This window comes from Halichondria panicea, chromosome 14, assembly GCF_963675165.1.
Source record: "Halichondria panicea chromosome 14, odHalPani1.1, whole genome shotgun sequence".
In the NCBI taxonomy this organism is placed as follows: Eukaryota; Metazoa; Porifera; class Demospongiae; order Suberitida; family Halichondriidae; genus Halichondria; species Halichondria panicea.
In genome coordinates this window covers 2,248,039-2,274,809 of record NC_087390.1, presented here as the reverse complement: position 1 = coordinate 2,274,809, position 26,771 = coordinate 2,248,039, and the positions used below count along the sequence as shown (strand labels likewise).

General features: G+C 43.3%; 2 protein-coding genes across 4 annotated transcripts; both read left to right on the top strand.

The window, feature by feature from the left end:
• Positions 1–25: 25 nt before the first annotated feature.
• On the top strand, positions 26–24,791 carry LOC135347498 (splicing factor 3B subunit 1-like). Of its 2 annotated transcripts, XM_064545512.1 has the most exons (27): positions 26–176; positions 360–424; positions 496–594; positions 652–741; positions 1,969–2,089; positions 2,925–2,998; positions 3,185–3,316; positions 3,970–4,165; positions 4,262–4,495; positions 7,984–8,144; positions 8,388–8,591; positions 8,709–8,816; positions 9,192–9,371; positions 9,733–9,902; positions 10,559–10,769; positions 12,405–12,511; positions 12,836–12,998; positions 14,042–14,167; positions 14,750–14,875; positions 17,069–17,164; positions 17,482–17,664; positions 18,463–18,641; positions 21,189–21,374; positions 22,777–23,049; positions 23,972–24,188; positions 24,466–24,540; positions 24,620–24,791. In XM_064545512.1, exons 1-27 carry the CDS (start codon positions 155–157, stop codon positions 24,701–24,703), a joined length of 3,882 nt encoding a protein of 1,293 aa, XP_064401582.1. In that variant the 5' UTR covers positions 26–154; the 3' UTR covers positions 24,704–24,791. The 2 variants fall into 2 exon arrangements, with proteins under 2 accessions (XP_064401582.1, XP_064401583.1); XM_064545513.1 differs by lacking the exons at positions 26–176; positions 360–424; positions 496–594; positions 652–741 and adding an exon at positions 2,692–2,728 and having other exon boundaries at positions 2,073–2,089.
• Positions 24,792–24,908: 117 nt separating this feature from the next.
• On the top strand, positions 24,909–26,710 carry LOC135347502 (homeobox protein otx5-like). Of its 2 annotated transcripts, none has more exons than XM_064545520.1 (3): positions 24,909–25,390; positions 25,594–25,841; positions 26,018–26,710. In XM_064545520.1, the coding sequence occupies exons 1-3, from the start codon at positions 25,063–25,065 to the stop codon at positions 26,498–26,500; spliced, it is 1,059 nt and encodes a 352-aa protein (XP_064401590.1). In that variant the 5' UTR covers positions 24,909–25,062; the 3' UTR covers positions 26,501–26,710. The 2 variants fall into 2 exon arrangements, with proteins under 2 accessions (XP_064401590.1, XP_064401589.1); XM_064545519.1 differs by having other exon boundaries at positions 25,558–25,841.
• The last annotated feature ends 61 nt before the right edge of the window (positions 26,711–26,771 follow it).

Sequence of the window (26,771 nt, the reverse complement as noted above, 5' to 3'; positions counted from 1 at the left end):
TATGAACCCCAGCACAAGGTTCAGTTTTTTATAATTATTTTTCCAGATTGGATTTCCTTCAATTGGAGACAACGACCCAAAGACGCATGCTACCAAGCGTGTATATTGCAGCCTTTACTACTCTTATAAGCAGCCTCTCTGCTGTGTGAAGAACATGGCAGCTACTACTCATGAAGGTGAGGGACTGGGATAAAAATAAAGCTTAAAAACATGCAAATTTAGCTATTAGACCCAAGTAAAACAATACATAACATAATTATTATTAATGACTGGGATGGAAGGATGTGACTACCCCCCCCCCCCCCCCCTCCCTTGTGTGAGGTTGTGTGTGTGCTTGATGCTGTGTTGTTACGCTACAGATATTGATGCCCAAATGCAACAGATCCAGGCCAAAAACAAAGCACTGGCAAGTTCCAAGGAGAAGGTATAATACAGTGCCGATATCATAATTACATGTATCACTTTACTCATTATTTTATTCACCTTTTTGTTTAGATCGGGTTAGAGTCTATGGGTAACTTTGACTCCATGATCTATGGCCGCTCTGATAAGGGATCCTACGACACATCCATTGGCTTCAACGAAGATGACGAGGTAATGATCAATTAATTTAACGTATTATTATAATTCTGTTGTTTTGTTGCCCCCCAGGAAGAAGACACTGGTATTCGACCTGCCGCCGGTCGACAAAACTTCTCTGCCCCAGCTGATGTGCTGAACGACCTGCCACCTAATGATCAGGTACACAATAACAACGGCCACCATTGAATGAAGTGTCGATCATGATTAGCTAGTTATGATTGACACGCTTGATAGCCACAGAAAACTACAGCTGCTGAGAATAGATAAGGGATCAGAAGTGACCACTAGCACTGTCCCTCAGGGTGTATTACAGTGATACACAGTAGACTAACACCGTGATGTCATCGTATAGCGCGATGTTTTCAAGGGTTAGCAAACTTCCACAAACATAGCTAACGGCGGATGCAATGTGTGCAAAATTAACATACTGTATAGTGTGAAATGTATTCAACGAAACGGTTTTAGCTCTAGGCAATTCCACAAAAGTCAAGTGCCTCGAAATTTCGCACAATACCGTAGAAACTGGATTATTAGCGCTTACTCGACTATAAGTGTATCTTTATTTTAAGCGCATGCTCGACTGCAGGTTTTTTATACTCGAATTGAAGCGCTTTTCCAATTATGCGAAGGTTATTAGTAAAATTTTAGAATTGATTCAGCTAATTTTATTTATCTATGAGCTAGTTAGCTTGTACAGTGCATGATAGCTATATAGCTGGTGATATCCATCTGTAAGGACTCTCTGGGCATGCTGTTACTTGTCTGATCATGCTGAGAGAATGTAAGACATGGATGAGGCCCTTTTATTCTAAGTTCCTGGTCAATATGAATGTTTTTATAATATGAATTTAAATGATGTAAGTGAACTGTAAAATGAACTGTAACATAATAGTAGATCCAGTTAGGGTTGCCTGCTTGCTTTGCTTGCTCACTTTCTAGCCAGCTTGCGAGCCAGCTCTCATCACAGAAACATCCGGTTGCTGGGTGGGGCTCAAAATGACTGCATTATAGGCGCATTCTCGAATATAAGCGTAGAGAGCTCTGCTATTGACCCTAAAAGCACATACGCTAATAATCCAGTTTCTACGGTATACAGTGTATACTCCATGAAGCTGTAAAGACAAGACAAAACTTGTCCTTCTGGCTCCATTAGCACTTTATGTGGCATGAAATTTCTCACCCTGTACAAGGCTGTAGCAAGCAGTCAGGAAGTAGGTAATGGTCGTCATTAATTGCATAATGGTTTCCTGGTAATGGTCGTCAATATTGCAATCAATTAGTTAACTTTTTTTTGCAAAATTTACCTTGGCCTGACCACTCTAAACTCTTGCTTGCTACGTCCTTGCTCAGAGAAGTTTTAACTCCTCCTTTCCTTAATTCTCACAGCCTGATGTTCTCTTGGAGGCACAGCAGCAGCGAGTCATTGCCAATCGTCATGACGAGTATCACAATCGCCAGTACCGGAACATGATGATCTCCCCAATGCGTCAGGACCCGTTTGCTGATGGTAGGTGATAAGTCACAAATATAGAGCTAGTCACCTGCCTGTATTAGTACAGTGCTTTAGCAGGGGCTATGTGGGGCAAGTAAGCTTGTAATATTTGCAACATATCAATTTTTGTATTTTAAGCAATGTATGTAGGTCCCAAACAAATTGTTGCTATAACTTATTGAGAGTTGTAAATGGAACGAGTGGCTATAGTTAAGAAGTATCCATTGTCCATATATCCCCTAGCTAGAGCACTGCAAGGTAAGTTAGCTGCTAGACTGTACATACAATGTAGTATATAGACGTACCTATCATGCATACGTGCTTGTGCTTGTAACTAGTCGATTGTTCTGTACTGCCCATTTCAGTTTATGTACTCTTGTGTATGTACCTATTTTTAGAATTGCTAAAACTTGTCTGCTGAGATGTCATCGTTGTAAGTTACCGTGCCGACATCTGAGTGGAGAGTAGACAGCTGTGATAATCTGTATGCATATACTAGCATCCACAATAGCTACCATGCATGTGTTAGCTGTTTGTATGCATTAATTTTGTTTATTTGTTGATCTGAGAAGGTCAGGAGCGGTTACTTGCTAACAAGCTCTCTCCTTCTCTTACAGACAGTTGCCATGACGATCCGGAGCACCTCCTCTACATGTACTAACTGCATGCTAACTTACACTCAGTACTTTAGGGCATAATAAATGTTGTTTTTTGTAAGTCAGGGCTCTGGTTGACAAGCCTCGTAGCTGACGTCTGGCAGTGGGCGTGGTATTGTCCCAGGGACTGGCTGTATTGTAGTGTGGTGTGTACGTTCGTTACGACCCTTGAACTCTGTACTCTGATCCTGTAGGAGGAAAAACCCCCGACCCCAGGCTACGACAGTATGCTGATGTCATGGTTGAGAAGCAGCTACGCCAAGAAGAGGTAGGAGATACATTCTGTAGTACAACTAGAGCATGAAGTATATTATTGCTGGCTCTGTAATTAAATGTTGTATTAGTGTCAGTAGCAATTAACACTCTGGAACCTCGAGTCAGTTGAATGCTCTAAGCAATGTACATTGTGCACATTAATATTAAGCACTTACTATTTACCACCATCTCTCTGTAGCGAGACATCCAAAATGCCATCGTGGAACAGAAGGAGGAGGGGAAGCCTCGCAAGCGAGGTCGCTGGGATAACACGACCTCCGAGGAGAGCGCCGCCCCGGTCAAGAAGAAGTCATCCTGGGACCAAGCAGAGGTTAGAACACCACACGTGTCCTGGCCGGGCTTGTATAATGTTGCATGAAAGAATACGTGTAACGTTATGTATGTACCGTATTTACTTGATTAAACGCCCTCCTTGAATAAACGCCCATCTCGTTTAAACGCCCAGGGTAAAAGCTCTGTCTTTGTCAATAAACGCCCATCTTAAAATAATCGCCCATGTATGGGGCATGGCACTGTGAGTGGAGCTGAAATAGCATATGGAACCCAGTTGCAAGCGTGGCAGCATAGAATAAAAATACTTTTTTATGATGCATCGATGGCAGAGAGAGAGATACCGGCACAGAGGGCACTCCTATGACTTAAATTTAAGCTGAGAATAGATTTTAAGCTGAGACAGCAGCCCAAGAAGAGCACGATAACTGCTGCTGTGCAAGAGTTTTGGAGGGGACATAACAATAAACGCCCTCCTGGATTAAACTCCCTCCTCGTTTAAACGCCCCCTCTAAAGACTTCGATCTGAAACAAACGCCCGGGCGTTTAATCAAGTAAACACAGTACTCGTCTCTAGCCTAGCAAAGCAAACCTTAACCCTCAGTACCACGTACAAAAGGCCTGAAATCGAGGCTAAACTCTAGACTATTGATATTATTTTGTGCAATACCTTAACTCGACTCCTTCCTTCAGACCACCCCCCAGAAGAGTGGTTGGGACGAGACCCCCGGACATGCTAAAGGCTCAGAGACCCCTGGATTGACTCCCTCATCGCGTGTGTGGGATGCTACCCCCGGAGCAGCAACCCCTGGAGCTGCTACCCCCGGTCGTAAGAACAGATGGGATGAGACCCCTCGATGGGGGGACACACCCAAAGCCGATAAATCAGGTGAGCCCAGCCAACTGTGTCAAACTTACTGATGATGATATTGATTCTTTCATTGTTGTAATTTTTACTCATTCTATTTTCTATTTGTCTACTCAGGGGAAACCCCCAGTCGTGCTGGGTGGGCGGAGACACCTCGCACTGATCGTGGAGGGGGTGGAGACAATGTATCAGACACGCCCACTCCATTCAGCAAACGTCGCTCTCGTTGGGACGAGACTCCTGCCTCTCAGAGAGTGGGTGGGGGCACACCGAGTATGGGGAACACCCCCTCCTTTGGTACCCCTTCCATCGGAGCAGCCACACCCAACTTTGGAGCACCTACACCAGCAGGTAGGTAGTGATACGACGTGCACTCATGTAGGCCTTCAGTTTGAAATGTTTCAAGGCCATAATGGTAATGTGTGCGAATGCAGATCTTCTTTTACTTTGCTTTTAGAAATGTCAAGCCAAGTGTACGATTTTAGAAAAACGGAGGAGAGGGGGGGCTGGGTATTTGTATGCGATATCACATGACATTCTAGGGTTCTGGGAGAATTCCCTCAATACTGCATTATTAGAATGTAAACGTATATATACTTTGTACTTTGCGAGGGTTGATCAATTCGCAACCATACAATCACAAAACCCAAAAAACACACGATCCTTGCCAGAAAGCAATAGTAAGATCGCAAAAGGCTGCTGATTTGGCTCATTCGCCCGCTAGTAATAATGATGGTGCATACAGTCTCGACAATGTATTGACTGATATTGAGCATGTAATGCGTTGTTACGATGACCTTTACCAGGTGTTTATTGTGGTGATAAACTGGGACAGGTTTTTAGATGTTTACAGAGGTTTTCAGGTAGGTTGAGGGAATGCTTCAGAGTGTAAAGTTACTCATGCAGGTTGAGGGAATGTCTGAACACTAGCATCTGTGCACAAATTTAAATGGTACACTCATGTGACATTATGGCACGGCCCTATAAGCTAGACCACACAGTTTTCTACACTATCAAATAACTAGAGTGACACAAGGTGTCATGTGGCGAGTGTAAGCGTTTGAGTTCATAATCATAAGGTTTTGTCTAAGTTCAACGTGTTTAATTTGATGCACTTCCTTCATGTGATCAGTCCCCACCGCTCTATGTGACGTTAAGAATTGCAGAAGTAGTTGTGATATGTTTGTCTTGTTTGTTAATGTTATTGTGGACCAAGCAAGGTTTATTATCATAAGACAACACATAATGTTACTGCAGGCATGCCTGTGTCCTCAAGAGTGCCTGTGGCCTCAAGAGTGTCTGCAGTGTACTCAAGAGTGTCTGTGTAGGTCTTGCCCCTGGGCTCCAGAGTGTAGCTAGCCAATTGTGGCCTCTGTGTCTTGCCTGTGGCCTCAAGAGTCTGTGTGTTGTCTGAGCTTAGTGCAACCAGCCAGCTGTGGCCTCTGTGGCCTCAAGAGTCTGTGTGTTGTCTGAGCTTAGTGCAGCCAGCCAGCTGTGGCCTCTGTGGTCTCAAGAGTATGTGTGTTGTCTGAGCTTAAGTGTAGCTAGCCAGTTGTGGCCTCTGTGGCCTACACAGGAGTATGTGTCTCTGCTTGTCTGAGCTGAGCTTAAGTGTAGCTAGCCATTGTGCCCATGAGAAGCAATTCACATAAAAGTTGGTAAAGGGTCACGAGGATTCGCTTGCGCTCGCCCCAATAAGTCAACAAATTCAATGCTAATTATGCCTCGGTGCGCATGCGCAAGCGAGGTATACGGTAGTGTGTGTGTGTGTAGACTATTTCAGCTGCTCAAAGATCAATGAAGTGCAAGTAAGAGTTTCTAGTCATGTTTTCTTGGCTTGCAATGGTTGGATTTGTAAAATAAGCTTCGTTCTCGAGTTATGCCTAGTTTTGCTTACTTGGAATGCCATTGCAGCCTTTTCAGAAGAGTCCGTAGCAAAATTTGTTCACCAAGTGTTGCTACTCTACTTAGTAGCTAGCTCTGCACTAGAGCGCTAGCTATTGGTAGCTGCAGAGTGAGAAGAGAGCTGCAAGGCTCTGCTGACTTGCCATTAATTTTAGACATGAACTTTTGGCATAGATCGTTTTTAACAACAATCATGGTCGATCATTACCCACTATTTGAGTTTCCCACATGCAGCAAAATTAATTATTCATCATAATAAATTCAATGTGTGTATAAAAGCTAGCTATAATTATGGTATGTAGCCTTGGCACCTCCACCGAGGCATCAGCACCCGCGGTGCTTTCATTCAATACAGCTTGAAGGGGAGTCTGGGTCACGCCCCCCAGGATATGTAGGTTGTATAGCAGTGCATTCTCCTTGCAGCACTATACTTCAACACACTACAGCGAAGAGAAACTTGCAACTTGGCAGGCTATCAAATTCCTTTTTCAAGTCCTTCTTTGTTTCAAGTGCATCGTCTTATCTTCTTGTTGCTCTATGATAATAACTTAAAAGAACAAATAATGTTGACATAAATTGTCGTATAGCAGATAATTATATTCCAATGGTGTATAAATTATGTTTGGAGTTTTCGCTGATTAGCATGTACTGCGAACATTTACCGTAATGCTCGATCAGAGGCCGCTCTCAAATAGTAGCCTCAGTGACCTTTGACTCTAGCATTTCTGCACGTGGCAGCAAAAAGAATTATTAATATTAGCAGCTAGCTACATGTACGTAGCTACTAGCTAGTCTCGGAATAATTTTAGTATAATAGGTGTCTAAATGTTCATTTTTGGTAAAGGTCAGTACATTAAGTTTTGCATAACAATGTTCTCATGGCAAAAAAATGGCTGTAAGGTGAATATTATGCATCAGTTCAATTAAGTCAGCAAGATAACACTGAGAACCATATGTGATATAATTATTAATTATGTCGTGTGTCAGCTGTGTGTTGTACGTCTTAATTTTGTCTATAATTATTATGTCACATTTTTGGATTTTTATGATAGAGAATAATCGGATTTTTTATGAGAATAATAGGGACATTTTTCAAGACTTAAAGAATAGAATAATGGGTGAAAAAAAGCATAATTTATCAGGGTCTACTACTAGCTTCAGGTAGCAGCTTGTTAGTGCTTCACAAAGGTTTCTCGTGAAAAGAACTTTTGATGACAAACTAAAAGTTGTTGAATTAGCTGGAGCTAATAAACGCCGCTCTTGTGAACAGTGGCCTACTCTCGAATTGTAGCCTCCTCTTCCAGCAAAATGAAACATTCGGTAGCCACTGCTCCTGATCAAGCATATATGGTAATACCCATGAATCTAATATCGCATGCATACATGCTGCAAAATAGTATCAGCCGCCCTTTTCTTTACATGAATGAACTCATGGGCCACGGTGGAATCCCAACATGACCAATGAGATCACAAGTATCAGGTGACTTAAATAGGAGGCAGCAAGTAATGAAACTTTACATGCGGTTGAGCAGCAAGCAGTGATGTGGCTAAGCTCAGATAGCGAATGTGGTAAAATCATCACATTTTTATGGTTTTGTTAGATTGTACAGTTACGTAATACCATTCCATTGTGCCATGACTGCACATAAAGACTGCTCAGACGTTCCTCCCTGAGAGGTGCAGCTGATTCATGAGACTACTGCTATTCTGCAAAAATTAGATCTGCGAAAAATTACGGTCATTCCGCAAAATTTTATACTATAGTAAATAGTAAAGAAGTGCCGCTACTTACTAACACTGATCAAAACACACGCTATGGAAGTTTTGAGCTGACTGTATTATAGAGGGTGGCCACAATAGTACTGCAGAGTCACATGCACATTATCGTCTGTAAGTGTTAATCAGCTGGTGACTGCCCCCCCCTGCCCCTCCAGGAGCTCTTGCTCGAGGCATGATGACCCCATCCCCCGGCCAGCTGGGTTCAATGACCCCTGAGCAGATGCAGAGCTGGAGATGGGAGAAGGAGATGGACGATAGGAACAGACCCCTCTCTGACGATGAGCTCGACGCTCTCTTTCCACAGGACGGCTACAAGGTGGATTGAGACTATTGAACTGTATTTATTTTGGGCACTAGTTTCAGGGCCTGTAACTTTTGTTTGGAACGGCCAATTTCAATGGTACAAACGTTTCTGAGTAGCTGAAAGCAAGTCCTATCACATGATGTCTCAAACATTTTGATCAGGCCAAAAATTGAGTACTTGCATGACCACATTCAACGAGTACTATTTCTAACTCACCGTATTTGTCATTTACCTGCACTATTCACACCCTCACAGATCTTAAAGCCTCCAACCAACTACAATCCGATTCGTACACCTGCCCGAAAGCTGACTGCCACGCCCACCCCCATGGGCATGAGCGGGTTCCGGTTCCAGATGGATGATGACAAGGTCAAGATAGTTGATGACCTCCAGCCTCAGGGGGCAGGCAAACAAGAGCTGCCGTACATGAAAATGGAGGACGCTCAATACTTCTCAAAGGTGAGCTCTCTAACTAAAATGAGAATAAAAGTAAAACTGGTGACCGTTTGTTTTAGGTAACCGATTGCTTTTGAGCTCAAGTTTACAATTCGTTGACCTCCTCACACACACACACAGCTGCTGGAGGATGTTGATGAAGAGACGCTGAGTGCAGAGGAACAGAAGGAGCGACGAATCATGAAGCTTCTCCTCAAGATCAAGAACGGAACACCTCCAATGAGAAAGGTTTGTCGCTAAGTGTCGCTAAGTTAACCACATAATTGAGTTTGTAAAAATTATAGTAGGCGAAAATCCTTTGGGAGGATAAGTGAAGAAAGGTTTGTCGCTAAGTGTCGCTAAGTTAACCACATAATTGAGTTTGTAAAAATTATAGTAGGCGAAAATCCTTTGGGAGGATAAGTGAAGTCGCAATGTACCCACAATGTACCCACAAATCCCCTGGGTGACACCCCACACACATCGCTAGCGTATCTGCCCCCCAAAAGCACTTACATCTACAATGTTCATTTGTACCTACACATACAAATTTGCATTCGCAGCCTCCTGGCACGCACGTCTTATTCCAGGTGTTATGTTGATTATCTCCTCCCCCATCTATAGTCTGCCCTGCGTCAAATAACAGAGAAAGCTCGAGAATTAGGGGCAGATTCTCTGTTCAACCAGATCCTGCCCCTCCTCATGTCCCCCACTCTGGAGGACCAGGAGAGGCATTTGTTGGTAAAGGTCATCGATCGAATACTCTACAAACTGGATGATCTTGTACGCCCCTATGTACACAAGGTGAGAAAACTATGCATAATTACAAGTACATAATTATAATTATTGTTGCAAATAAACACATGAATGTACATGGTGCGTGTAATTGTCAAATCAAGAAGGTACAGGCTGTATGCATGTGTACAATGTACCTCTCAACAAAGGCCACCTCTGTATAAGAGCCAAAACTTTGTTTCCCAAAGATGCCCTTACAAAGGCCTTACACTGTACCTAGATGTACATGTATTATATAACAATCTGATCTGAAGTTTGACACATCACCTCACACACACACACACACGCCACCCTACACACACACACACACACACACACACACACACACACACACACACACACACACACACACACACACACACACGTACAGATCCTGGTAGTGATTGAGCCGTTGCTCATCGATGAGGACTATTACGCTCGTGTAGAGGGTCGTGAGATCATCTCCAACCTTGCCAAGGCAGCTGGCCTGGCTACCATGATCTCCACCATGAGACCTGACATTGACAACATCGACGAATATGTTCGCAACACCACTGCAAGGTGAGGGGGTGGGAAAAATTTGTTAATAATTAATAATTTGTTAACTCGAACCTTCTAAATTTCATGTCTTATTTTCATTCTTAAATATGATATAATAACTTTGTCCACTGGTTTATTCTGTACGCGTCAGAGTAGGCACATATATTGCCTGAGCAGACTAGTGCTCACAGTAATAATAATAGCCTTTCTATAATTCCCTTACCAAGTGTCAGGTGTCCTCTAGAAGCCTTGTTGCTGTGTGCTCACAGTTAAAGCCATACACAGTGTACATGTCGCTAGAACACACACACACACACACACAGCTGTAGACTGCTTCCGGGCAGGCAGCACCAGCAAAGAAAGATGATAGTCCTTTTGAGTTATTTATCGGTTGTTTTGAACCTTTAGTCTCACCAAACAGACAACACAGCTAATTGCTCTGTGTTCAAATTGACATGCCCGGATGTAAACAATTGGTAATAGCTATAGAAATATTTAACAACTAAGTGTTTCTTTGAAAAACTTACATTACATAAGTGGATGAAAATGGGGGTTCCAAATATTAAGTGGGTTTGCTCAAAGCAGGTGAAAAATCACCCACCAACCTTCACTAAAAGAAACCCTGACAACTACAGGTTGCTCCTAATTTACTCTTAATCAACTCAACTCTCTCTCAGGGCATTTGCGGTGGTGGCCTCAGCGCTGGGTATCCCCTCTCTCTTGCCCTTTTTGAAGGCCGTGTGTCGCTCCAAGAAGTCGTGGCAGGCCCGTCATACCGGCATCAAGATCTGTCAGCAGATAGCCATCCTCATGGGGTGTGCTGTGTTGCCTCATCTCAAGAGTCTTGTGGAGATCATCGAGAACGGTCTAGTAGACGAACAACAGAAGGTAAGCACATGCACATACATAAACGCAGGGTAGGATGGAGGGGTCACTGTAGTCATAGTTAAACTCCGGGAATATTTTACATCTATTGTACATACAATGTATTTTACATCCCGTTGCTACGTTGTTGCCAAGTGCAATATGCAGCATAATGCACTGCTGAAAGTCATATTGCACTACAAAGTCATAATGCACTAACCACAAAACGCCCCTCTGGCATAATTAAATTAAATATTGTATCATGAGAAATAACAAGTATCAAAGTAAGTCCAGCAATGCAGGAATGTTCAGCACTGCTGGAGTTTCTTTTTTGCAACCATGCAGGTTTTAAAATCGTCCCAGGCTCATTTTGTGAAGATTCTGTGTTCCTAGACCTAGTCCTCCACTTCTTGATGCACGGTCAATTATGGCTTCACCATAGGTGACAGGCTCTGGGAAAACCAGACTATTGGAGCAGAATTTAGTATTGAGCTACAGCTAAATTTATGCCTACAGTATAAAATCTCAAATAAAATATTATTGGTGTATAAGTATCTGCAGTCCTTCTACTACATCTCTGTAAATCTGATGCTCTAAATCCAACTCTTTCCATCGAAACGCTTCGTCCAAACTTTCACTATTACCTTATTTTTCCTAATTAAGCAATCTTTGAGAGCCGTTTTTCTCGATACTACATTTTACGGCTTCAAGTTTCCAACGCGCATAACTCGGGTATGAAACTAGGTATGTGAACACTAAGCATATCATTGTGTAGGCAATGCTCTGCTCTATCACTTGGTACATTAATCAACAAAATTTTAGTCTGCTCCAATAGTCTGGTTTTCCCAGAGCCTGTCACAATTATTAGCACTAGAAGCGGCTCTTTTTGCAGAGGGCTTGAGCTGTTTTGCAGCAGTGTAGAGGCGAGCTTCTTTGGCTTGGTTGTGATGCCGAGGATAGTGGAGGGGGCTGTTCAAGCAGCAGTTACACTGAGTAGTATAGTGGGGTGGGGCTGTTTCTTCGCAGCAGTAAATGGGGTGGGGCTGTTTCTTTGCTGCAGTAGCGGGGTGGGGCTGTTTTGCAGCACCAGAAGTGGGGTGGGGCTGTTTTGCAGTGGTTTCAGCGTTGGAACTCCAACAATTTTGCGTCAAGCCATTCGTCGGTCATGCCAATCTTATACGCTGCATATACTGACGTCTAGGAGAGAGAAGAGATGGAGCTGTGTCTAGAGTTGTCTTTGTCATCTTTTTGTGCAGTTTATATTGTGTTACTAGGACAGTGTTATGTTGCTATGCCCTCGGGATATAAACTAGTTATAACACATGCACTCGGGATGCATGGCATATATTGCACTCAGCCCTCGGAGCTTACGCCCTCGTGCTTCAGTGCAATATATTCCATACATCCCTCGTGCCCGTGTTATAACTATAACGTACATTTGTGCCCTGAATTACATGTCTCTACTGTATATCTACTTTGTACTCTGTACTCTGTAATGCACGTCCCTCAAGAAAACTCTTCAACCTAAAAAATTTGATATCAGTCTGTTGGTGCCCTTCCTTGAAGCACACGTATATGTACATGTATCTTATTAGACAGACTATCCCCCCCCCCCCCACACACACACACACACACACACACACACACACACACACACAGGTTCGTACTATAACTGCCCTAGCGTTGGCTGCTCTGGCTGAAGCTGCCACTCCGTACGGTATCGAGGCTTTCGACTCTGTCCTCGTGAGACTGTGGAAGGGAATCAGGTGAGGGAGGGGTTAAATCTAAAACAGTGTCTATCCATCCGGTGGTATTAGTTTATTTGAGTGATAATGTGTGTACAGTATCATGACTGTATGAGATGGATGTTGGCCACTCTGTGTGACATGTACTGTAACAGTACACGTCAGGTACAAGGTAGCTTAATGAAGCTGCTTGTACAGCAGCCTTGTTATAGAAAAATAAAATTGGCACCTTATTTTGTTTTTTGGGCAATTTAGCTGCTGCTATCCCAAAAAATTATTGTAGCTTTCATCACATATTTCTGCTAATTTCCATCCTTTGTCTATCGTGACCTCCTCCCCCCTCAGGAACCATCGTGGCAAGGGTCTGGCTGCGTTCCTCAAGGCGATTGGTTACCTCATCCCTCTGATGGACAACGAGTCGGCCAACTACTACACACGAGAAGTGATGGTCATCCTCATACGTGAGTTCCAGAGCCCCGACGAGGAGATGAAGAAGATTGTGCTCAAGGTAACATAAAAGGAGGAGGAGTGGATGCAAAGTAGCATAGAGTTACCGTATACCGTATATCTTCTAATTTATCGGACACTTCTAATTACCCCGGACACTCTTTTGGGCAATTTTCGTTGTTCTAATACAACGGACACTCCAGTGCTTTAATATTACATTTGTTCTAAATATCCGGACAATACCCTTGAAAAGTTGAGTTTCATTCCATAGACGGCAAGTAAGACTTAGAGTGCTGCAGTTAGATAGCTTTGAGTAGCTAGTTTTAGATAGCTAGTGCAACTATTCAGTCGCACACTGTTCTATTAAACTTAGCTAGCTCGCATGCAGCTGCTTGCTTGTTCTAATTATTCCGGACACTTTGCATGCTCTATAAAAATCTGTTCCAATTATACCCGGACAATTTCCAAAATAATTATTTTTTGCTGTCCGATAAATTAGAAGATATACGGTAGTAATTTTCGTGTGGAAAAATATTCGTGGTTGAAGGTGAATGAATATTTTACCCACAAATGAAGCGACTTGCATGATTACCTTTACCTGCAGTGCAAGCAGCAACCACGAAAATAAGCTCCAAGAACTGACTAAATTAATATTGCTCATCCACGAATTTTTGCCCCCCTCCCACCCCCCCCCCCCCGAAAATTACTTGCTATACGGTACATTGCACATGTACATGTATGTATATATCAATCTATTCTGGTCAGTACATTTAATTGACGAGTGTACATGTGTGATTGGATGTGTGAGGGTGACATTGCACCAGGGGTTTTCTGTATTTATTATTATTTTTAAGAGCAGTAATTAGCAAACCTCTGGCTCACAATATAGCCGGTGTGTACAAGTGCATTGAATCCTCTGGCTGTTATCCCACACCACAAAATGGCTCTCAAGTGAGCAGCCATCCAAGTTGAGCGGAAATATCTCCTGTGGTTGTCTGGTTTGGTTAACAGGCCATCAACTGTCACCGCAAATGCTTTCTCTGTATTGATAGCCGATACATTTCCTGCCAAACCATCCTCGTAACCATGACAATCTCTCGACAGGTGGTGAAGCAGTGCTGTATGACGGACGGAGTGGAGCCTCACTACATCAAGGAGGAAATCCTCCCACACTTTTTCAGACATTTTTGGAACCAGCGAATGGCCCTCGACAAAAGAAACTTTAGACAGGTGAAGAAAAAAGTGGCCATAAGAAAAACATAAAAGTTGATTTGTGGCATGCACCCATTATGTCCGTGGTAATGATCACTGTATGTGTTAGACTCCACAGATGTTTTCCTGTTACATGTACATGTACATGCATGTACGTATATACATGTAAGGGATCTTTCCTAGCATTGTATTTGGGTAGGTGTGGGGGCAAACATGTTAGTGTCAATGGAGTGTAAACTAGGGTACAGCTCTTTCCCACAACGTATAATAAACACACTATGGCAACACACCCACTCACTAGCTTGTATTGTATACACCAATGATCAAATTACCAGCCTCTTGACCTTTGACCTTCCATCTGTACATGTGCGTGCAGCTGCAAGTTTAGTAGCTACATTGTATTTACTGGTTACTTAGTGGTATTATAACAATGTTTATATAGCTTTGAACATTATTTTCGTGGCAAGTTTCTAGCCCTGTAATGTATCACATGTATGTACAATATAATCCATTTTCACACACACACACCCACACACACACCCACACACACACACACACACACACACACACACACTCACCCACGCACGCACACACACACAGCTGGTGGACACTACGGTGGAGATAGCAAACAAGGTGGGGGCGGCAGAGATAGCCAGTCGAGTGGTGGAGGATCTTAAAGACGAATCTGAGCAATATCGAAAAATGGTCATGGACTGTTTGGAGAAGGTATGCTTGGAATGAGTAGCCATGGTAACCCGTTGTGTGAACTGTCTGGCTGGCCCCCACATAGTGAGCATAGCTTAGTCATGATTATCATGATCACGTATTGCCCAAGTTTGTACACTGAGTGGAATGTGGCTCGTGCATTTGCAGGAGTTATGGTCATGCGGGTATATATACACGTGGGATGCGTGTACGTGTATACAACATACGCGAAATGTACTTAAATGTATATAATGGCTACTATAGCAACTTGCGTAGTTGATAGCTAGGGGCCTTCGCAAGTTGCTAGAGAGATGTGAACGTGCGTGCATGTGTTTGTGCCACCAAGCCCCAGCCAAGTGGAAGTTGGCTTGCCCCAGGGCGATGTGGCTTGTACAGTGCAACATGTTGTGACCCCATGGAATGTATGCTGTACATTATAGCAACCTTCCTGTTGGGAGGCTGTTGGTACAACACTCATAAGCACTCCCTAATACAGCTTGTGTTGCTTACGCTCAAGTGGCAGACAAAAAAAGAATTTTTATTAGTGGAGTTAATGAACTTGCTAGACACAATTGCGGTAGGTCTAGGGCCTCTGTGTTTCATGGCCTCCATAAGGTGTGTTCGTTTGTGTGGCTTCTCGCTTGTGTCCACGGTTCGTGGTCTTCCTCGGTCTCGATGTTTACTCGTAAATCTAGTTAGGGCGTTCAATGTTTGACAGCACGACCTCGTCAAATTCAGTGGGGCCTTTGTTTTGTATAGCCGAGTCACTTTGGTGTTCTCAGTGTTTGGGATGCCTTGAGAATTGTTGGTACCCACGCCCTGCGCCTTGTCGCACAAACACCCTCAGGCTATTTGTAGCAATCCTTGTTTAGCCGAGCCTGCCCCCCCAAGCCTGTAGTGAACCATTGTGGTGCAATTAATGCATTAATGGTACTGTATCGGCATCTCTATATGTAGGCTATGCACTGTGTACCGTGTTACAGCAAAATAATATTACATATTACATGTATAATAACGTGAACTTTTCGCCTATGCTAATGTCTGCGCAAAATAAAATCGCAAGCACCTACTTGTATGACATCACGATCCTTGCAAGAACTAAAAAAAAATGTCAAATTTTCTGCTGATTTGACTCATTTTTACCTCAGAAAACATTGTAGTACTAGAGTATGTATGGCTTCCCTCTCTCTCCCTATCTCACAGCTGTTGTGTGTCAGGTGACCATTTAGTTTTAGTTTTAATATGTTGTTGTTTGATGGTCACAATTATCTGGTCTAATCGTGTGTACATGTAGTAGATATAAAGAAGTGATTATACCGGTTCAAATTATGACGGTTGATCTGCATAAGTGGTTGCATTTCTTAGCGGCAATTATCTCATGCTATCCAGTTTCCGTGGTCAATTGTGCATTGCATTCCTCTTGAGAAGCCTCAGACCTAGTGCCAAGCGTGTGAGTGTGGTAAGGCTGGAATGCAATGCTATTAAATAGGTCCCATTAGCTTGCTATATATATAATTTTAGGTAGCAGCTTGTTAATATCAACCCCTCTGCTATACTCCAAGCAACGCGTAACGCTCTACGCTTTTACTTGCGTCTTGCAAAGATTTTGTAAACTCCAGTAGCTAGATTGTAGGGTTGCTACGGTGGCTCTTGTACAGTACATGTAGTTAAGGTGTTCATTGAATTGATTTGTGAGTACTACTGCCCCAGTATATATAAACCCACATACAGATATTAGCTATAGTCAAGTCATATGGGATGTGATAATTGTTTCAATATTGAGCTTAATTGAGTTAGCCTGTGGTCCCTGCATACATAGCCTCTTGACCACAGAGCAAGCCAACCTGGCAATAACTCCATAGCCTGCTTTGTCTAGGGCACTTGTGAGGTTCCCCACCATCTGTTGGAGCTCAGGGGGAAACACAATATTACCCCTCTAATTAACCTGTCTCCATAGCTACTGCCTGTGGGCTCTGTAGTGATCTTGTAAAAGATGTTACCACTAAACCCAAGCACTACTCTTTATGCAAACACACACACTGTGGCCTCCAGGGTTTCTTTAAGGATTTTGCTGAGTAGGTAAAAAAAATATGGCCTCCAAATATTGAACCCTGATTTTATCATCATCATCTATATTCATTCCTCACCCCTCACCCCCCCCTTCCCACACACACACACACACACACACACACCCACCACGCACACACACCACAGGTGCTAAGCAACCTGGGAGCTGCAGACATAGACTCTCGTCTGGAGGAGCAGCTGATTGACGGAATTCTGTTTGCTTTCCAAGAGCAAACCAGCGAGGTGAAACATGCACACACACACACACTGTTTAGGCTTGATGAAGAGCCATAAGTGCTCGAGCAAGACTGCTGTTTGGAAATATGTCCTTTTAGAATCTCTTATTTATGCTAACTGTGTGTGTTTAATTTTTATAGGCACTCAAATTAAATTTACCTGCAGAAATACCTTTATTTTGACAAAATTACAGCTTTCACACAAAACATAACTATGAGCTACAAAATAGATTTCCCACTTTTGCAAGGGTTATGGGCAATGAAATGTGTTGGTCATTTTGTACACTATTGTCTCCCCCACCCCCCACCACCACCCACCCCCAGGATGTGGTGATGTTGAATGGCTTCGGGGTGATTGTGAATGCCCTGGGTGGCCGGGTGAAGCCATACCTGCCTCAAATCTGTGGGACCATCTTATGGCGGCTCAACAACAAGAGTGCAAAGGTCAGGCAGCAAGCAGCAGACCTTATCTCCAGGATCTCCGCTGTCATGAACACTTGTGGAGAGGTAAGTGAAGTGTCAGCTGATTCTCTAAGTGGATAGCTTGCTAAAAGTTGTTGTGGTTATAATAACACTTTAACTGGATACACACCAATTATGTAGTTCCTCTTCTTGGAAGAAACCTCAGTTGAATGGCCACTCACTTCCAGTCACACTAATATTGTATTGGTACCAGGAGTTGGTGCACTCTTGATTGTACATACGCTACGCTACACTCTGAGCTCAGAATTGGTTTTGCTAGCTGAAAAAACAACTCTGAGCTCAGAATGGCTAGAAAAAACACCTCATTGAGGGTATCTGATAGAGGCGGTTAATGGGTGTAGTACACAGTCTGAGGTTGACTGGTGACTGCCCTCAGGTTTTGGAGTAGCCTAGCCACTACTAGCATGCTCTATACTAACCTTGCCAGTTGTTGCTGTCTTGATGCCACATGTACAGAGGGAGATATTTTTAAAGGGAGGCAGCCTGTAAAGGTCTTCAGCCTACATGTAGCTTGAGAGACAGGGTTCAGTGGTGTGCACAGGGTTACGTGTGTGTGGTTTATGGGTACCAAATTCACAGCCTAGGCAAAACCAGCCTGTACACATGTACATGTTCAAGCTAATATAATTAGCTGTTGTGAACCACTTATTCAATTATGGGTGTTAATGGTCAATACAAACAAAAGTGCTACCTGGGTTCCTAGCTATATTAATAGTAACTTGAGAACCTACCACCCACTAACTCCTAAAACAACCAATTGAAATGCATCCCATTGATTGGCAGACTTTGCATAGCACACCCTCTCCTTGTCTCCCATTACAGGAAAAGCTGCTCGGTCATCTTGGAGTGGTTCTGTACGAGTACCTGGGAGAGGAATACCCGGAAGTGCTGGGCAGTATCCTGGGTGGTCTCAAGGCTATCGTGAACGTGATCGGGATGACGAAAATGACGCCTCCCATTAAAGACCTTCTCCCAAGACTTACCCCTATTCTGAAGAACAGGTGTGTGTATGGGATGCTTGTCACTGCCCCAAGGCGTTCTATTGTGCTCCATTGTTCTATTCAAGGCCTGTGGTTTGTGTATGTGGTCGCTGCCCTTAGGTCATGTGAGACTCATGTGACATCACTAGGATGGTTTCTGCTGTTCTTTCCCACACTCTCACTGGGTTAATTTGCACCACTTACATATGTTGGTGGTGTTTCAAGCATTTTTAGGCTTTTCTGTGATCCCAGCTGTATAGACTAGAGCATGCATGCCACAAGAAGTTAATCAACATTCCAATGATGTGAATGATCCAGCAGGCAGACCAAAGTGCCTAGCCACAGTGCTTTCAGGAAGTCAGCTTAGTCTGTCAGGGACCACACAGGCAGCTTGTGCTGGTCTGGTAGCCAGTGCTGGTTACCAGAACACTGGCTTTGCAGCAAAATTGTATGGTGGCTTTACCTACATTGTACATTTAGAGCTAGGAACTTTGTGGTTGTAGTAGGTAGTGGTATTTGATGATCTCACTAGCTACACTTGCACACTATTTATATCTGAGTAAACCATTTTTTGTTGTAAAGTGTGTTTATTTGTGAGCAAGCTAATTGAGGTTAACACTGGTTAATAAGAATCTAATTAGCGATTAATTGTACTATTTTAAACTGCTTGTTGCCATAGGTTGTGTTTATAAGCAAGCTAATTACTGGTAGTCAGGGGAAGCTGTACCCTGAGAGGTAGCCTATTAGTAAAAACAGGTGGTTATGTTTGAATAGTAGTTTGTGTAGGATGTCCCCTATACAAACAGTGTTCCCTGACACTGTGTGACTGTTAGCTGATGTAATGAGCCGTCCCTAATTGTCTGCCTGTAGACTCGCCACCTGACCTGTGGGACGCTTGTAGACCCTCAAGAGCCCCCCTAACCTGTGGGACGCTTGTAGACCCTCAAGAGCCCCTCTAACCTGTAACTGGTTCTAGAGCCCCCTAATATGTGGCTTGTTCTAAAAAAAACTAACCTATGCTTGTTCTAGAGACCCTAATCTGTAGGAAACGTATCGACTTTCAAGAGACCCCCTGACCTATGCACGGCTTTAATCTTGAGCCCCCTCCCCCCCATTTCTATACCCTACTGAAGATCCCCGGCTTGTTCTGAAGCACCCTTAACCTTGAGCCCCTTCCTACCTCTGTGACTAGTTTTAACTAACCTGTGCCTTTTTCTACACCTTTGGAGCCCCCCTTAAGCTTGTGACTATTCTATGTGTAACCTCTGACTATTCTAGACACCCCTAATAAATGTGTGATAGACCAGTGATGGAGCAGTATCCAGTGGCATCTCTGACTATTCTAGACGCCCCTAATAAATGTGTGGTAGACCAGTGATGGAGCAGTATCCAGTGGCATCTCTGACTATTCTAGACGCCCCTAATAAATGTGTGATAGACCAGTGATGGAGCAGTATCCAGTGGCAACAGTCTGTATAGAAGTGTGGGGTTGGTTGGCATTGCACATTGGGCTGCCCCCACACCACACACACATACACACCCAGGCAGCTGGTATTATTGTGGTGCACAGCTGAATGGTTAGTAAGAGGCGGGTGAGAGGAGAAGCATTGTCCCCAAGTCTATACAATCCTATGGTCAAACATAAATATATACAGTCTAATTAAAAAAAGTTTTTTATGATCTATAATACATTAATTTTTGTGGGATTTTATAGATTGCTTGGTGATTTCTGTGTGGTAGATCACATAGAGTTGAACCCTTATTAAAATGTGGGCTTACAGAAATAATTATAGAAGCACCTTTTATAAATCAATTAAGACATTCAACCAAGTAAGTCCTAACTCTTCATGTAGACTACTTTAGATTTTACCTCTATATAAAACCAAAAAGCAGGATACCTCATGAAACATGTCCATAGGCCCCACAAGTGGCTCTCTGTGCAATTAACTGTAATTTGTGGTAGTCTGGTGGTGTGCTGGCCCCAGTGTATGCAGTATGTAGGTGAGTGTGAGTGTGTGCATGTGTCCACCATTCTCTGGTGCAGTGGTGAGTGGTGTGTAGTCTGGTGAGTATTGTTTCCTGCCCTATTAGAAAGGTTGGGATTATGGTCTTCCACTAATTACACTAATTGAGTTAATATTCTGAGATCTGTTGAATTAGTCACCAATTAACCCAACCTGTGTACACCAATATAAACAAGGCCTACTCAAATATTCAAATAAAAAATTAATTAAATATTATATTAAAGTGCTTGCGGTGTTTTATGGAATGATCTTTATTTTATTACCTAACTCTGTGTAATAGCTCATGCATTATATCATGTGTGTACGCGTGCTGCATTCTGTTTGGTATACTGGTAAACTGTGTCATAGACGGTACAATTGGGTGGGGTAACCACTCGGCACTATATTTTAATTCTTGTTGCCTTGACAATTGTAATAAGTTTTCGTAGTATGCTCTATCTATAATTATTATGAATTCAGTATAGTTGTTATGGGCTATTTTAATTGCACCTACTTAACTTTGTAAGTTTTCGTTCCATTAATAACCTTTGACCCTTACGTACAGGCACGAGAAGGTGCAAGAGAATTGCATCGATCTGGTTGGTCGAATTGCCGACAGGGGGGCGGAGTTTGTGTCCGCCAAGGAGTGGATGAGAGTGTGCTTTGATCTCCTTGAGTTACTCAAAGCTCATAAGAAGGCAATCCGAAGAGCTACCGTCAACACCTTTGGATACATTGCCAAGGCAATTGGGTGAGTTAGCCCCCTATCTTATATCTCTCTCTCTCCCTCTCTCTCCCTCTCTCTCTCTCTCTCTCTCTCTCTCTCTCTCTCTCTCTCTCTCTCTCTCTCTCTCTCTCTCTCTCTCTCTTCTAATGTCAGTGATCATTAAAATCATAGTCCAACGATAAGCTAAGCTTATATATAACAAGAGCCTCTAATTTTATAAGCCCATGCCAAAAAATGCATGCATGCATGCAAAAGAAGTGAGTGAATGGATTTACACAGGAGGCTCAAACACATGTACACAAACAAACAAACAAACAAAACAAACACACAGTAGTAATGTCTTCTCTCATGGCACATTGTAAACATGTGCTGATTATTGTCTGGAGTATAATAATTGTGTTTATTGCTTTTTAATAAGTGCTGACATCAGCGTTTTACATTCAAATTGCACAGGAAGCGACTCATCACCGACTGTGCAGATATTTTTCCATATTGCACACCCGGAAGTATTATTGCACACTTGTTATTGCACACTAGGAAGTGATTCTTATTTGGAATAAAACGTTTTCAGCAGTGAGAGAACAAGAAAAACATAGTTTACACACTTATAATCATGCATTGCAATGTTTATCAGTCTCTTTTCTTGTTTTCTGATGCTCTGTATCACTTCTGTGCTCTTTTTGCAGTGAAGCTGAGGGTCAGGAGGTTGTCAGTATTCATATTTAATGCATCAAACAGGCATCAGTGTTGGGAGTGGGTGCTTTGAGCGGAGTATTGCACATGTAGAAGTGTACTGCACCACCATATAAGCCTGTTCAGGCTTGTATAAAGTCGTTTTGGCTTCAAAAACGGTTGTCACACTTTTCTTCAGTTATAGCGGTGCATGTTTCCTCTTCTGATACACTGGAGCCACTGGAGCATGATAGAAAGCAAGCACATGCTGTTTATCCTTCAGAACTATCCATTTTCAAAACGGGTTGCTGGTTGTCAACGTTTTTCTTGTCTGTTCTCTACAAAATCTTTAAGTAGCCTTCTGCAAGCTCTCTTGGTGTTCTAGAGTCTTATTTCTTTGTCTTTCTAGCTGTTTTCTTTCTCTTAAACTAGTCTTCAACTGGGAGTGTTGCTACGCATTCTTCTGGTTGATAAAGCAACCGCATGTTGCGCATGCGCAGATTCAACCTGCATTTTGGTTGCCAAGCAATAAATGCATTATCCCATGGATACTGATGATTATCACTCGTCCGTGCCTAGTAACTGTCACTCGTGCCTTGCAGGCACTCGTGCAGTTACTGGCACAGACTCGTGATAATCTTCAGTATCCATAGGATAATATCATAATAAGACTTTTGTGGCATGTTCACTTTGCTTGAAATGGTTGTAAGAGTTGTACTCAAAGAGCAATAATTATCCTCATCCCCTCCCTCAGGCCTCAGGATGTGCTGGCTACCCTCCTCAACAATCTCAAAGTACAGGAGCGTCAAATGAGGGTGTGCACCACCGTCGCCATAGCAATAGTGGCCGAGACCTGCTCCCCATTCACTGTCCTCCCTGCCCTCATGAACGAGTACCGTGTTCCAGAATTGAATGTTCAGAACGGAGTCCTAAAATCCCTCTCCTTCCTGTTTGAGTACATCGGGGAGATGGGGAAAGACTACATATACGCCGTGACACCATTACTCGAGGATGCTCTTATGGACAGGTAATGGGATCTTGGCAGCTGACCTCTGCTCTCTAATTGGCCCTCTATTCATGTACAGACAGACCACTCCTAGCCCTAGGGCACACTACCAATGTAAATGGGGCCCTTGGCAACTTGGTCGTACCTGGGGTGTGTGTTGTAAATGCTCACACACACCTGTCTAGGTGACGATGGCCTAGCTCTATAGGTTCCTATGGCTCCCAGCTGGCTTCTAATACAGCTGTATAATGGATGCCGTAGTGATTAGTGTGGCTATGATATAGGAGTTGTTTTCCTACTGAGTCCTTAGCTGGATTTGAAAATGACTTGCATAATTTAATCAGAGGCCAATTATAGCCATGCTAAATAAAAACAAACACTTAATTTGCCAGTAGTTTGTCAGATGCTTAAGTGTACTGTCTTCACTTGTGCCATGAGAACTTCTGAGAACAAAGATTACAAGTGACCTGAAAACAAGAGCCTACTTCCTGCCCTGTAGCTATGAGTAAACAAACAGCCAAATTCCAATGGTATCCATGCCCTGAGGCCATGGTCACTGAAGCCATCCTTGCTCCCCACACAAGCCCTACAGGGTAACTTGGATAGGGTTTCAATTGTGAAACTGATATCTGGTGTTATGAGAGGGCTCCTTACCTACGTAATGTTTAGACCCATTCCCAGCATTAGCTCAGACTATATCTGGATTGGAGACAGTGTGTCTTTCATTTGTAGGGGAACTGGTTTTGGGCTTCTTACCTACGTAATGTTTAGACCCATTCCCAGCATTAGCTCAGATTATATCTGGAATGGAGACACTGTGTCTTTCATTTGTAGGGGAACTGGTTTTGTCTGCATAATTACATAATTAAATTACCGAGTGTTTGTTTGTTTGCGTATTTTGATTTATCACCGTGGTGGCATGCTGTTATTTTTTTTCCTATAGGGACTTGGTTCACAGACAGACAGCCTGCTGGGCAGTCAAGCACATGTCTCTAGGTGTGTACGGCTTTGGTTGTGAGGACGCTCTCACTCATCTCATGAACTATGTTTGGCCTAACATCTTTGAGATCTCCCCTCACATGATGCAGTCCTTCAATGATGCAGTGGAAGGGTTTAGAGTGTCCATTGGACCAGGGAGAGTGCTTCTCTACACATTACAGGTGAACACACGCACATAAGTGACCCAGTGACTCAGGTTACAGTGACTATCAGTAGTGCAATCTTGTTACTTAGTGATAGGAAGTGTGTACTAATCTCCAGTGCAGTGAAAACTGTTTATTGTGGTCACCTTATAATCAGGCCCCCATCTCCATGGTCTGTGCTAGCAGCCCACCTCTTCATTCCAAGGGTGGCCATTGTAGTCACTGCTACTTCACTGCAGTAGCAGATTTTCCTGCTGCAATTACATTGCACGCACACACACATACACACATGCAGGGTCTGTTCCATCCAGCTAGGAAAGTGAGAGAGGCTTATTGGAAGATCTACAACACTCTTTACATTGGCTCTCAAGTGAGTTGTGTGCGTGTAGTATAGTGGTGCAGTTTTACACACACCATGATGACCCCATACTACCCACCACCACACACAGGATGCTCTGGTGCCTGCATATCCCAGAATTGATGATGATGCTAAGAACAGCTATCTCAGAAATGAATTGAACATTTTCCTCTGATTAACTTTATGAACTTAATGACTTGGCTATTGCATTACTTTGTTTGTTAGCTGTTGTCCGAACATGTATATCGTCAATTAACACGTTATATGCTGCCCCAATGCAAACCAACCAGCAACAACTGAAGCCATAGTCATGCTCATGCTTGCACACTTTTACAAATACTTTCTGATAATGATATTCATGGGCGCCACCCAAGCTATAAATGAGTGCAAATTGGTGTTAACTGCACATTAGACAACCTATTGCATTAGCTCATCCAAATACAAATACTCTATAGCTCTGCAAACTAGACCTACTACTGCATCAAGGTTTGCAGAAAAATAACCCAACAGTTAAAAGAATTTTCAGCTTGTAATATGCACAGCAGCAGTGTCCTGATAGTCCATCCCTCAGCTGAAAGATTTCGATTGCCTGAAATGGCTCATGGAAAGCTGACTGGCGGTGCTCGACACTACTCTCTCGACTCACCCTCTCTGACAAGCCCACCGGGCTATGGTGGCCTGGTGGACAGTAACCATCATATGCTCGACCAGAAACCTCAGATCCCCAACTCCATGATGCCTGCAATGTCTCTACCCTCCTCCACTACAATGCATCTAGGCACTACTAGCAATCACCAGTTTCACTCATTCAATGCTCCACTAGTGATGGCTCCTGCACCACCACCAGGACTGCTGCATTTAGGTAAGAACTAAGAACAGAGCTCTATAGCTGCATGGAGCTGGTATAAACTATTTTGTATAGCTGTAAGTGTGTCTTGTAAAAGGCTTGTATTTCTGCCCTCAGGGCTTGTTTGTGTATACACTACCTTGTAGCTAGTTGCAGCATGTAACTGTTTCGTTTTCTCATAGATGGTGCAAGTGAACTGAAATATTTTCTCCCACCAGGACATTCAATGACAGTACCGTCCTCTCAATCTGGAGTGCTGTATCACCCAGGGCAACCCCTACCCCACTCCATAATGCCAGGCAGACCAGACGCGTACAGAAGGGGCAAGCAGAGACGTCACAGAACCAACTTCACCACCCACCAATTGGAAGAGTTAGAGAAAGCATTCGAAAAGACCCGTTACCCTGATGTCTTTATGAGGGAAGAACTGGCCATGAAGATTCACCTCACTGAAGCAAGAGTGCAGGTGCGTAATAATTATTATATCTGTGGATGTATGACATCGTGCAGTGGCTTGCTAGAGAGATAAACACCATGCTGTCCAACTATAATGTATGGTATTTGTTTATTATAAGCATACTTAAAAGTGCTGCACCTGGTTTACCAACACTGTTATTAACACTCTTTTATTAACTATTGCAGGTGTGGTTCCAAAACAGACGTGCGAAATGGAGGAAAGCTGAGAAAGCAACCTCAGGAGATAAAGGATCTGAAGCCACCGCATCCTCCCCCGGCTCCACCACAGCGAGCAGCCCTCAGTCATGTGCCTCCGAGACTATAGACAAAACTACACCCACTGTGCCCACCACCCCTCCAATTGTACCCTCACTACCTCCGATGTCAACCAGCCCAGTGACAACACCTGTCAAGCCAGACCATATTGAAACCAGATGGGGAGCCACATCACCACAGCAGAACTTTGCAACAGGCTTCCGTTCACCTACCAGCCCACCACCCAATTCCATCCTAACCTCTCCCTCTGATAATGGAATTTCTCCTTTCAACGCTCCTCAACTACACGCGACCATTCCTTATAGTTCATCGACCGTACCTCTAAATGTCATGGGTCATCACACTCACTTTGGAACTACCTACCCAATGTCAAGATACTCACCTCAATGCTGAGAACTAACTACTCACCCAGCCCCACTAAATGTTTAGATCATGCATCACCCAGGTATCTAGTCCGTCAACCATCTTTTGTAACTTTTGTATCGTGTTATTACATAGTCTGTGGCATCATTAATATCCAATCAACAATATTCTCATTTATTATAGTGATCATCAGTTTTGTATCTATTATGAGATTCTATATGAGCAATATATATACCACTCCGTTGGCAATACTGCAAAAGTACCAGTGCATGTGTATTAGTAAAAGTCACTATAAAAACCC

Excerpts from the sequence above, each read along its gene's own strand:
- LOC135347498 (XM_064545512.1), top strand. The coding sequence starts at position 155 with ATGGCAGCTACTACTCATGAAG. Across the intron at positions 14,168-14,749 it reads ACAAAAGAAACTTTAGACAG|CTGGTGGACACTACGGTGGA; the intron begins GTGAAGAAAAAA and ends ACACACACACAG. Across the intron at positions 17,165-17,481 it reads TCCAAGAGCAAACCAGCGAG|GATGTGGTGATGTTGAATGG; the intron begins GTGAAACATGCA and ends ACCCACCCCCAG.
- LOC135347502 (XM_064545519.1), top strand. The coding sequence starts at position 25,063 with ATGCACAGCAGCAGTGTCCTGATAGTCCATCCCTCAGCTGAAAGATTT. Across the intron at positions 25,391-25,557 it reads ACCAGGACTGCTGCATTTAG|ATGGTGCAAGTGAACTGAAA; the intron begins GTAAGAACTAAG and ends GTTTTCTCATAG. Across the intron at positions 25,842-26,017 it reads TCACTGAAGCAAGAGTGCAG|GTGTGGTTCCAAAACAGACG; the intron begins GTGCGTAATAAT and ends TAACTATTGCAG.